The 13,054-nt window shown below is 34.6% G+C and overlaps 2 protein-coding genes across 2 annotated transcripts; both read left to right on the forward strand.

Moving 5' to 3' along the window:
* Positions 1–4,264: 4,264 nt before the first annotated feature.
* LOC110661781 (uncharacterized) lies at positions 4,265–7,390 on the forward strand. Its single transcript, XM_021820539.2, has 3 exons — positions 4,265–4,647; positions 6,460–6,483; positions 6,839–7,390. The coding sequence occupies exons 1-3, from the start codon at positions 4,455–4,457 to the stop codon at positions 7,138–7,140; spliced, it is 519 nt and encodes a 172-aa protein (XP_021676231.1). The 5' UTR covers positions 4,265–4,454; the 3' UTR covers positions 7,141–7,390.
* A 631-nt stretch (positions 7,391–8,021) lies between these two features.
* On the forward strand, positions 8,022–12,843 carry LOC110661782 (calmodulin-binding protein 60 E). The gene is made up of 7 exons (XM_021820540.2): positions 8,022–8,537; positions 8,870–8,945; positions 9,386–9,444; positions 9,680–10,179; positions 10,980–11,140; positions 11,269–11,472; positions 11,967–12,843. The coding sequence occupies exons 1-7, from the start codon at positions 8,425–8,427 to the stop codon at positions 12,699–12,701; spliced, it is 1,848 nt and encodes a 615-aa protein (XP_021676232.2). The 5' UTR covers positions 8,022–8,424; the 3' UTR covers positions 12,702–12,843.
* Positions 12,844–13,054: the final 211 nt, after the last annotated feature.

Consider the following 13,054-nt stretch of genomic DNA (forward strand, 5'->3'; position numbering starts at 1 on the left):
CCAACGCACGCACACTGCTCCAAATTACCACAACAACATCCATGGCACATCAACCGTTATGAATGCAACATAAATTGTGCCTAGAGTTTAACTACATAAATATATGCATATAAGTGATGCATGGGCATGCTTGAACATATAATAATATCGAAATTACAATTAAAATTAATATTCTACTCACAGACTGGACAACGGTCACTGTGGCGGCTGGGCAGAGGAAGAAGGCTGTCCCGGCTCACCTGACAATTACAGTACAATCATTTAATAAATTTGACTCTATACAAACAAGGAAAAAGACCAAATACGTCCTAAGTCATGCCGAAAATCCGGCAGAGTCTCCCCTATACCTAGGACCTACCCAACCTGTAAAAGGGCTCAAAACACACTTCTATATCCACAATCCATATATTCACAACTCAATCACATCACACAGCCCCTCCTGGGCCCATCAAATCAATCATCCATCACAATATGTAAAATTTCAATTTAGTCCTTATAATTGATCATTTTTGCAAAAACTGCTCAAATAAGCTCTAAAAATTATAAAACTTTGCCCCGCGGTCCTTAGAAATATTACTAAGCTATTGCAAAAAGAATCGTAATTTTCTAAGCTACCACGAATATTTTATGGATTTTTAATCCTATTTAAGCACTAGAAAATTACGAAAAAGCAAGGTTCGGGTTTACCTTTGCCGATTCCGACTTCGGGAACGTGCTCGGGATGCCTAACAATGGTGGGGTAGCCAAAATCTCGATCCAATTCGGAGACTTTTCCGGTAGCTGGTCTGTCTGGCCGGAAATTCACAGATCCGGACAACTGTCGAATTTCGCCAATTGAGGATACCTACACGAAGCCCAATAATAATATATAAAAATCAGGGGTGTTACATTATTAACATACCTATCAAATTTTCTGATAAATTTAGTTAAAAATTAAATTATACATATGTTAATATTATGTATTGAAGTTATGGTAATTAGTTAAATTTTGAATTAGTATGTTAATGTGAGGTGAAATTTTGTGATTTTAGTTTTATGCTACTTAGTTTGTGATAATTGGAAAAAAAATGAACATACTTTAGGGAACTTTTTGTGAAAATTTGAGTGATAAAATGTAAATTTTTAAAACTTTTAGAAAAAAAAAAAGGAATAAAAGAAATTGATATTTTTGTTAATATATATTGGGACTTTTTTTTCTATTAAGATTTGAAAATTTTAGTGTTGTACATGTAAAGCTTTGATAAATTAAAAAAAAATAAAATAAAATATAATAAATATAAGATTTTTTTTTGTAATTGTTGGGACATAAAAATTATAAACACAAATTTTAATTAGAATTTAATGGGTTATGGTTTATTAAATTATTGAATATTTTTATTTGTACTAAATATACTGAAAATAAAATATATTTCATAAATTGTTAGTTATGGGTACAAGTACAACAAAATGTATTTATAATTAGAATCTCTAAAAAATATTTTAATTAATTCATTAAATATAAATGAAAATAATTTAATTATTACACAAAATAATAATTGAAAATAATATTTAATCAGAGGCTGAAATAATTTTACACCCTTTATTTTCATTCTAAGAAATAACTTTACAATAAATATTTATATATCTATTTATTGAAACAAATAGATATAAAATAAATAAATATAACATAACAAGCTCTAAAAAAGAAAACCTTTATACATTAATTATTCTTGATATGAAAAACAAAAGAATTTTTTTTTTTAAAAGGAGAATAGAGAAGAAAAAAAAATCTAATATAAAAGTAAGGGAGAACTCTAAAGAAAAAAAAATATAATATAAAAGTAAGGGAAAACTCTAAAAACTTCATTATCTGCTTTTTATACTTTTAAAATTTATATTTTAAATAGAAGATAGCGTTCAACATAAATTTGCATTTGAAGGTGATGTGCCTTTGGAGCAGTTGGAGAATAATTTCTCTGTATTTCATGCATTCCAATGGTTTATTTAGTTAGAAAATTTTTTTTTTTATTGGTTTCTTCGACTTTGAGGGTTTAGCCTCATCGTTTGTCGTCTAGTGGTCTCTCCCATCTCAATGGGGTGAGGGAGACTCTTCTCACCTGTCCTGGAGTGGGTCTGCCCTCCTCTTTCTTCAGAATGGGGCGGCGTGTATAAATAAGTTTTCATTGTTTTGGTGATGGATTCGTGAGAATAGTTTAGGGTTCTTTTGATCCATAGAAAGTTTGTATTGTTGTGTTATATGTATTAGTTTTTCCTTACATGCAGGTTGTGATAGAGTCAGAAATTCCATTTAAGAGGTCTAATTAAATTATGTAATTCATAAAAATAATATATATATATATACAGTGATAGAGCTAGAAATTCAATTTAGGAGACCCTATATATATATATATATATTGACAAGAAATATTTTAAAAAAATAAAATTGACTTGATAAAAATTAAAAGAAATTGCTATTAATTTAAAAAGTATAATAAGTGCTTAACATTAGGAATTATTGAACTTACAATATATTGATGGCCCAAAATTAAAAAACATGTCTAATTTATCTCAAATTTAATTTTTTTTCAAAGTAATCAAGAAAAATAAATTTAATTAAAATCATAGATTAAATAAAATAAATGATATGATTTTAATTTATGAAAGATTTTTTTTATATCATTTAAGTATGATAAAAGTATAGCAAGAGAGAGATTGCAATAATAGCAATAAGATTATAAGAAGAAAGTCACTAAAATTTTAAATTGATAAAAAAAAATAATAAGAGAAATTTGCTGCTAGACTTTCATTTAATAATTTTATTCAATAATTTAAATTTAAAAAAAAATAATGATTACGGTAAAATAGAATTGACGAAGAAGAATATGCCAAGAGACAATAACATTGTGGATTTTTCTGACAAAATGTCTTTCACTGTAATATCATTTTTTCAAAAGGACAGTAAAAAAATATAGAGTTTTTTTCTATAAAATTAGTAATGAACACCAATAAATTTTTAAAATAGTAGGGTCCAATGTCTCATCAAAATTTAATAGATAATTATAAAAAAAAATATTATTTTTTGAGAAACGACAACTATGCCTATACTCCTAAAAAAAATTTAAAATACTTATTAAAATTTTATAGAGCTTAATGTCCAATAAAATTTTTACGACAATAGTAAAAAATATTGATTTTTGAGAACTATCACTGTACCATTTAAAAATTTTGAAAACTGGGCCTAGTGCTGCCCTTAGCCCAAGCATGACTTCGTCCTTGCATGTAAGGGCTAGACTTTCGGGTTAGAGGCTGAGTTAGTTCCTTGGGGTTTTGATACTTTGGACACCTTGAATCTCCAGCTGCATGTATGTTATGGTGCCTCTGGTGTGTCCATGGTTTTGGCTTTAGCAGGATCGACAAATATATATTGTGGGAGGAAGGATGGAGGTCCTCCCAAAGCGTTTAAGAGCTGGCATTAGTAGGTATCATTGCCCTCCTGAATGGGCTTACCACCTCTCCTCCTGCTTCTCCCTCCACGGGTTATCAGTTGATGCAAAACAACTTTGGGTTCCATGACTGCTTGTTGTTAATAGTCCTAGAGGGGTTCCTGGTTATTGGTTGTTCCATGTTATGTGTTAGTAAGGTTTTTCTTTGCTTGGATGTCGAATACTGTTGTGAAAGTTGAATCAGATCCATGGTCAGATTAATGATAAAAAAATTAGTTTCTATAGTATGGTAGTTCTCCTTTGGGCTTTGAAGAGTCGGTTTTGGCCACTGAAGAGTGGATAGAGGTCCACTATAGTTTACGACGAGCGGCGCTGATTATTTGTAAAGCCGAGTTCTTCTCTCGAATCTCATACCCATTTGTGCTTACAGTCCATCACTTTTGTAGATGAACTTAAGCAAATTCCTACCTAGATTTATATTGAAATTTTACTGTAAAAATCCTCAAACAATGGTAGAGTAGTAGCCATTAACGAATAATTTTTCTTAATATAATCCTAAGTACTCTCAACTTAAACAAACTCAAATTAAATCAGTGAGATTGAAAATTATATCATCGATTATTATTTTTAGTACAAATGATGTCTAACTGGTATTAAAGCCGATTCTCCACCCTTATTGTCATTACTAAATTTATTAAGATTAATTATAATTTATTTAATTATAAGATAGCAATAATTTTTAATAAAATTTGTGAATTAAATTAAAAATAATTTAAAAAAATAAAAATAATAATAAAGACACACTTTCTATTATAAAACGAGTAATATATGTTAGCCCAAGTAATTTGACCGATAACAGAAGCCAACAGCATAGTGGATGATCCATCGGTCACTATCCATGAATGCATCCCCATTAGATCTCTCACTCGCTATCTCCAAATCGAGGGACAGTAAGACGCCTAAACTCCATAGCTCAAAAGATAGATACAGAGCTCAGGTACATAGGTTACACTGAGAGACAAACAAGCAGAAATGTCAAGGAGATCAGGGGCTTGCTTGAGATGCTGTTTGGTCATATTTGCAGTTGTTTCAGCTTTGGCTGTCTGTGGCCCTGCTCTTTATTGGAGATTTAAGAAAACCATTGGAAACTCTGGTTCCAAAATTTCTTGTCCTCCTTGCATCTGTGATTGCCCTCCTCCTTTGTCCCTTCTCAAGATTGCTCCTGGTATCACTTTCTTTCTGGGTCTTTCTTTTGTGCATCTGGGTTGTTTTCATTTATTTGTATTGATTCTCTGCTTTGAGTTCAATTAATGGTTACCCTTTTCAGCAATTTGAGGTTTTGATCTATTACTGTTCCTAATTTTGGATCCTGAGCTCTCTCTTTCTTTGTTAATGGAAGTTATATATATGTTCATTTGGGCGTAATTTAGGTGTACCCACTTCATTAATTTCTGGTTTTTTTTTTCATCTTATCTGGAAAGTTTTCAATTTGTTCTGAGCACTATACGCGACAAAATGAAACCCGCTTATTTATATTTCTGGAGAGAAACTATGGCTACTTGGTTTTCCTTTTTGAGTTTTAGAATTGTTTCTGTAGATGGTTTTAGATTTCTATATTTTTATGTCTGTGTAACTACTTTGTGGGGAGAAACCCATATATGCTTTTGAGTGTTGCAAGTTTGATGAACCTGCTTTGAGGTGGATGGAATCAGCAAGATCTGGCCTTATACATTCTTTTATATGATCTGAGAATAAATGAGTCTTTATTACTTGCTATGTTGAAATTTTACCATGATTATCTGTCTTTTACATGCATCATTAAGCATTGGTTTCAGTACTTGAAGCCCTTTTATGAATATAACTTGATGAATCCTATTAACTATGCACTTGGTTTCCACGTCATGGAAAGATTTATTGTTCGTCTTTTATGGTATTTATATTTTGTTTGTGAGCAAAATGTGAATAACCATGTTCTGGGTTCAGTCCATACCATGGCTGATTGCAACTAAGATGTTTGAAGAGTCAAGCCTGTTCATTAGAAATATTTCAATAACCTGTTTGCTGTCAAAAAGCCAATGGTCATGGAATTGATTATTGCCTCTTCTTAAATAGATTCATCAGGAATTTTCGCATTTACTTTTGTTCTTTCTTTTATAGTTCTTGATGCTAAATTGTGTGATTTAGATTTCTTTGGAATATTTGTTGCATCCTATTATTGGTTCAACATGTCCTTGTTCTTAATTTAGTTCATTGTCAGCTAAAATTCACTTCGGGGGAGGAGGGGAGGGGGGAAAAGGAAAGAATGTATGTTGTCAGCTGTAACCAATGGTACTGTAATTAGTGTGCTTGTTCTTAATTTTGTTTGATAGTTGACTAAAACTCAAGATGTTTTATGTGCCCTTTTTTTTTATTGGCCCCTTTATAAGAAACTTGTCCATTAGGATATTACTTTTAGCTGAAGAGCAGATGGGAGACAGAAAATGTAGGCATGAGTAGGCAATCGTCTCCAGGCCAGAGACCTTAATAGGAAATCTATTGATATGTGGGATTGCCCTATAATAACTTTTTCTTATGATCTTATCTTGTGCTTTTTGTGACTTATTTTAGTCTGTTATACTTTGCCTGTGATGATAGGGGATGCAGATGTGGATGAGAATGTGGAGACCTAGTCTGGTCTTTTGTTTATCTCTGAAGTTGATGATGAATAGTTTGATCACTCTATTGTTGAATTTGGCATAGGATAAAAAGCCTTCTCTTTGCAGAGAGAATAAATTGCTTTCCTGTCTTGTTTTAAGTAGTTGGCTTTATGATTCTTCTTTTTTGTACACTTTACCTTGCATAGCTTTGTGTTTAAGTTGCATACATCTACAATTCAATTGAAAGTTGCTTGCAAATCAGGGTTTTTTTTTTTTTTTTTTTTTTAAATCAACCTGTTAATATTTATTAGCTTATGCTTGCTCAATAGTTTAAGTTTGAGAAAATCAAAATCTTACGTACTAATATTTGCTTTCTTGGTGATTTTGTTTTATGCTTGCAGGGTTGGCCAATCTCTCAGTCACAGGTTAGAATTTATTCTATTAACCCATCTTGGTGATAAACCTTTTCCATTCTAAGAATATAGCAAATTTGTTGTCTATCATTTCCCACACCACATCCATCCTCTCTTCCCCACCCCCCCCCCCCCCCCCCCCCCGCGGAAAAAAAAAAAAAACCTTAAAACCCACACACAAAAAATGCAAGTTGCTCATACAGTAAAACTAGGATTTTGGCAAAAAAATCCTGAGCCATCAGAAGCTTCCTGCTGTGCAATACAGTAACCCTTCTTTCATTGTTGTGCTTAATGCTACACTTTTGAATTATGACTAGTTGAATCATGATCTCAATCGTATGATAATTAATGTATGGTCATGTTACAGATTGTGGAAGTGATGACCCTGATCTCAAAAGGGAGATGGAGAAGCAGTTTGTTGACCTTCTAACAGAGGAGTTGAAATTGCAAGAGGCTGTTGCAGAAGAACATGCACACCACATGAACGTAACTTTTGCTGAAGCGAAGCGGGTGGCTTCCCAGTACCAAAGGGAAGCTGAAAAATGTAATACTGCCACTGAAACATGTGAAGAAGCTAGGGAGCAGGCTGAGGCATTGCTTATCAGGGAGAGGAAAGTTACTTCCTTATGGGAGCAACGGGCCCGCCAACTTGGTTGGGAAGGAGAATAATTGTTTGTAAAAGTGATGCAAAATTTCCTTTCGGTAGAACTAGGGGAATTATGCCAATTATTTATATAGGAGGCAAGCAGATTGCTTGTGTCATCTAGCAAAGGCAAAAACTCTCACAAATTGTTTGTGTTCTGAAGCCAAGCAAATGATACATGCGTTCACAATTTTTACTTGTAATTGACATGTTATAGATCTGTAAGCTTAAGCAGCAGTACCTGAATTCTCTTAATCCCTATTTCAGTTTATGTCACCCCCATGCCACTCAGCCAGGCTTTTTTATTCTCTGCTAGTACTCTTTATTCAACAGGAAACTTTGAGAACATAAGATTCCAATTTACATGCAGGGATAACGAATTCTTATATGATCTTAATTTATTTGAAATATTAAAATTTTTTATTCTTTACTTATGGGAAATTCTGACACTCCGAATTTATGCCGGTAAAATAAATTCTTAATGTGCTCATATCAAAAATTTTGAGAGCTCGTTTGATAAATTTTTTACTTTTCATTTTCTTGATCAAGATTAGGCCTCTTCTAATATGAAATTCTTTAGTCTCGACGTGGATGGTCTACCTTCAACTATGAGGAAAAATACGGTATTATTTGCTTGAAACTCTCTACTTTTTGAAATCTAGTCAATGCGTATGAACAATAATAATGCTCAAAAAACCAAATTGATAAGAACTGGATCAGAATTCAGAAATGGAGTTTTGGGGCACAGTAGCATCAAAAGGAAGATGCGTCAACTCTGAAAAAACAAGATATGAAATAAAGTGGGACCCAAACGTGCCACCGCCAGCATTTGACTTCTTTCCAGCTCATTAAACAAGAAAAAGCGGTCAAATACCACCACCATCCAACACCACTTGATTTGTGAGAGGGAGAGAGAGAGAGAGAAAGTTTCACCAACGAACGCGGTTTCATAGACATTCAATGTTCATGCATTAAAACACAGCTGTAACTGGTCTTGCTCACTTTCTTGTTTGCATTACTATAATGTATGAGAAAGGAGCAATTTTTATATTGTATTTTAGATCTTAGCCCATTAAAAGCTAACAACTTTTATTGGATCTTTCCAAAACTGACCTAGCAGACCATCCTTAAGAGTAACTGAGATCCAAAAATCGTCATCAAAAGCAGTTTTCTGTTTTTTTGGGGTCTGAAATTTTCAGTGCACTGGTAATGTTCGTTGTATGGTGTTTCTCTGTGAAGTTTCTTGGAGTCTAAGATTCTATTTTTGGAAAGACAAATAAAAATATTTGGAATTTTTAAAGTTTCTATAAATGGAAAATTCAAGGGGAAGGAGAGTGGAGAAAAGGAGTTATGAGCAAAGTGTTGAAGATGAAGCTGACCACTTGCCTGATCCAAAGAAGGCGAAAATGCCAGCTTTAGCAAGGTTCTTTTTTCATTTTATACTTCGCGTTATTAATTTCTTGATGGGTGTTCCTTATTTGATTCTTCTTGTTATTTTTGGTTCATGGTTTAAGCAATTTGTAATTTGGTGCTAGTTTTGTTTCTTGGCTTGGAAGATTATTTAGGATGTGATTGAATTTTGTTAACTAGAACTAGAATCCAAAGCGGATCTGAATCTTAAACTCGTAGCTAATTTGATCGAGATATTGAAATTTTTTATTTCAGTTTGTTTGCCTGGTCTCCACTTTGTGCAAGTGTTCTCTGTGGCAAGTTTGTGAGGCCATTCCAATGATATGTGAATTAATCTACATGCAGTGTTATTGTGGAAGCTTTGAAGTTGGATAGTTTGCAAAGACTTTGCTCGTCTTTGGAGCCTCTACTTCGCAAAATTGTGAGTCATAAATTCTTTATTTTATTATTTTGTTATTGCAATAATTCTGGGTTGTGAATTGATGCATATCGGTGCTAGATAAAAGAACAATGAAATTGTACTGAAAACTTCAATGGTGTAATGATACTGCTGCTGCTCTCTATCTACAACTACTTGACTGTATGGTGGGGCTGAAGTCGCCTGTTAGACCATATTTATAGTTGTAATGGAAATGGTTGGGAGGAAGAGATGTGCAGAAAACCCTGAGTTCAATTTGATTTGTTGCAAAATAATGTTATGTAAAAATCCTAGACAATATATGAATGTTTTCTTTTCATCCAATATTCTTGTGGCCGTTGGTTCAATTTATCAAAGGCATTATTGTGGCTCAATCTCCTCTCTGATTTCAATTCTGGAAGGTTTTTCTTTTGTTGATTTTGGAAATTTAAATGAACGAACAGGTTAGTGAAGAAGTGGAGCGTGCTCTTACAAAAATGGGCCATGCTAAATTAGCTGCAAGGTGAGCTCCTCAATTAATTTTAGATGCTAAAATTGATATTCCTCTTTCATCTTATATGTAAGTAGGATAGTTATATGTTTCTAGTCAGAGCACTCATTGGCCTGATCTGATGTTAAAAATTCGCTTGTTAATGTTGGTGAAGTGATGAAACTAGGGAACTTTTGAATATTTCCACGGGAAATAGGCAATAACCTCAAATATTTGACATCTCGAATTGCATTTCTACTTACATCAGGTCACCACAAAAAATACAAGGGCCAGAAGGAAGAAATCTACAGCTTCATTTCAGAACAAGGATGCCTCCTCACCTATTCACAGGTGGGAAGGTTGAGGGGGAACAAGGAGCAGCTATTCATGTTGTCTTGCTAGATGCTAGCACAGGCAGCATCATGCAAACTGGACTAGAATCAGCAGCCAAACTAAATGTTGTGGTTCTTGAAGGTGACTTCAATGAGGAGGCTGATGAAGATTGGACTGCAGAACTCTTTGAAGGCTATGAAGTAAAAGAGCGTGAAGGGAAAAGGCCTCTCCTGACTGGGGATCTACAGGTGACTCTGAAAGAAGGGGTAGGAACTCTTGGAGATCTGTCTTTTACCGATAATTCTAGCTGGATAAGGAGCAGAAAGTTCAGGCTTGGAGTTAAGGTTGCTTCTGGATATTGTGAAGCTAATCAAGGTATGCGTGTTCGTGAGGCTAAAACAGAGGCGTTTGCTGTTAAAGATCACCGGGGAGAATGTGAGTTTTCCACATGTTCTTGTTTATGATTGATAGGCTAAGTACTGTTCACTGCTATCCTACTTGGGTAGGAATAATAAGTAGATGCATGAGAATTGCACTAACTATAGCAGAACCTAAAATGGTCGCACCTTAACTTTAGAGGGGCGTATTTTTCTACTTACGCTGCAAAGATGGACTGTTAATAAGGCCCTTAAACCACAATGTAGTCAGACGCTTACTTGCTATTTTATGAGAAAGGAACATTTGGTGAAAGCTAGCAGTCTTCCACTGTGTAATGCAGAGAATGCTGGTTTATGACAGGTTGTATTGTAGTTCACTTTGCTAAATTCCAGGACAGAATGCTTTGCCTGATTGAATGATAATTCTCTCTATTTGTTTTGGATGGTGCAGAATAAATTTTGGACTCACACTTAGGACATCCAGTTGTGACATAATAGCGGAAATATGTGATGCTAGAAATTCATATGCATAAAACATACTCATATCTAGTTCAATTTCAACTCTTTAGAAAGGAACTTTGTCAAATAACACATGCATGCGCATGTGCTATCAAGTAACATGCATACCTTGCTTAAATACCTATTACAGAGGTTGAAAGCCAATTATTTTCTTGTGCACCTCAAAATACAATGCAAAAACTCTAATTCAACTAATTTTATTGATGCTTTCTCTGGTTTGTGTTGTCAGTTAGCACCCTGAGTTGCCATGCTGCCTTTCCTAAGTCTACATTTTAATAGAATTCAGATGACTTCCTCTCGAGCAAGTTGTTCTAATTGACATTGCTAGTGTAATTGCAGTATACAAAAAGCACTATCCACCTGCTTTGCAAGATGAAGTTTGGAGATTGGACAGAATAGCAAAGGATGGAGCTCTGCACAAAAAACTGTTAAAGGCTCAAATTGTAACAGTTGAAGATTTTCTTCGGCTTCTTGTGCGGGATCCACAGAAGTTGAGAAATGTAAGAATACATTCCCTCCTTTTTCCACAAAACGCGATTAGAAACTTCTATTCCTTTCATTTCATATTCCTTCTTTCCTTATTGATATATTTCATTTTCTGTTTTCCACTTTGATGTTTGCAATACAGATACTTGGAAGTGGAATGTCCAATAGGATGTGGGAAAATACTGTGGAGCATGCTAAGACCTGCGTCTTGGGGGGTAGGCTTTATGTTTACTTCCCAGATGCAACTCGCAGCACTGGTGTTTTTTTCAACCATATTTATGAACTCAGAGGCCTTATTTCTGATGGGCAGTTTCTCCCTTTGGATTCGCTTCACCGTAATCAAAAGGTGAGTCACCTACATTCAGAAATCCCAGCCAAATCACACAACATTTAGCGCATGATAAATATAGTTTGACTTATAATTTCTCAAATGGGAGTTCCAGAATCAATGCCGCTGGTGTTCAAATATGTAAAATGATTTGAAATTAGACATTAAGGAACAATTGAAGCAAAATTTACAACCATGACAAGAAACAGAACATGAAGCATGCTTAATTTATATAACGCAGTGAAGAATCACATTACAATTTTCCCATTAGTGTTTGATTAACAGACCATCAGGATCCTTTATAACTGAATGGTTAGTTAGCTAACTTGTCAGATAAGAGATGCTCTAAATCAGACACTGAGAAGTGGCAGTTCATTTGCAATGTTCCTTTGCTTTACATGTTGCAATGGAACTCGCCTTCAGCAGCACGAGATATACAACGTAGAAAGTGAACAATTGTGTCACCTTTATTTACAAGTAAAATGGCTCATTCATGTTGAATTTGCATACAGGTATCAGTAGATTCTCTGGTCAAGCAAGCATATGAAAATTGGCATCAAGTCATAGAATATGATGGCAAAGTCCTGAACGCCCTAACTAGTACTAAGAATGGAAAAAGAGCCTCAGTTGCACCATTAGTTGACAACTATGACACAAATCACTATATTACTTCTAACCACAACGGGCAGCAGCGATGTATCTCATCTATACAATGTTCACAAAGCCAAGCTGTAAATAACCACACATCAGTTCCTCAGTTGATTGAATTTCCATTTGCAAGCTCTGATCATAATGCAGTCATAACCGTAAATAATCCACAAGCAGCATTAGCTGGTGGTGGCATGGATCACATGTCAATTGGAACTCCTGCTGGGGGTGCTTATTTTGCAGGAGACTGGTCTCGACCAAGAAATGGGCAGGGATTGGAAGACTTTTTTGCTGAAGAAATCCGGCTCAGGAGTTCAGAGATGTTAGAGAGTGATGACATGCAGAGACTTCTGAAAACGTTCTGTGTGGGTGTTGAAGTTGGAATGGGAAGTGGTCTTGATCATCCTGATGAGGCTTGTTACTCTTACAGCATTCAAGCATATGAGCCTCAGATGGATCAAGCATGCACACAGGAACGTGGCAGGGGCTCAGGGAAGGCTGTTGTGGGATGGCTTAAGCTGAAAGCAGCTCTGCGTTGGGGGATATTTATAAGGAAGAGAGCTGCAGAGAGAAGAGCTCAACTAGTTGAGCTTGATTGAGTTCAATGTATGAATCTAATTTTAACTTTGCTGATATTGTACGAGTTTAGGTGCACTTGAATGTTTAATACTCCGTTGATTTTAGAGAAGATATGCGAATATTCTAAGTTATTTACATGGGATAGAATAGGCTCTTGCATTATTCCTGGTTCTGCTTTCTTTGCATACATTCTTGTAGACCAAATAAGGCAAATTTTTGCCTGGACACATTTCCATCATGGACATAAGACACATAATATGTATGTACACGTAAAATAAGTAGAATTCACATGTTTGTATCCTAAGTTTAGGATAGACTGTAAGTTTTTCCCAATAAGGCAAAACTGGGAACAGATAAAGAAACCGCTAGAGTT

Source organism: Hevea brasiliensis, chromosome 17 (assembly GCF_030052815.1).
Source record: "Hevea brasiliensis isolate MT/VB/25A 57/8 chromosome 17, ASM3005281v1, whole genome shotgun sequence".
Taxonomy (NCBI): domain Eukaryota; kingdom Viridiplantae; phylum Streptophyta; class Magnoliopsida; order Malpighiales; family Euphorbiaceae; genus Hevea; species Hevea brasiliensis.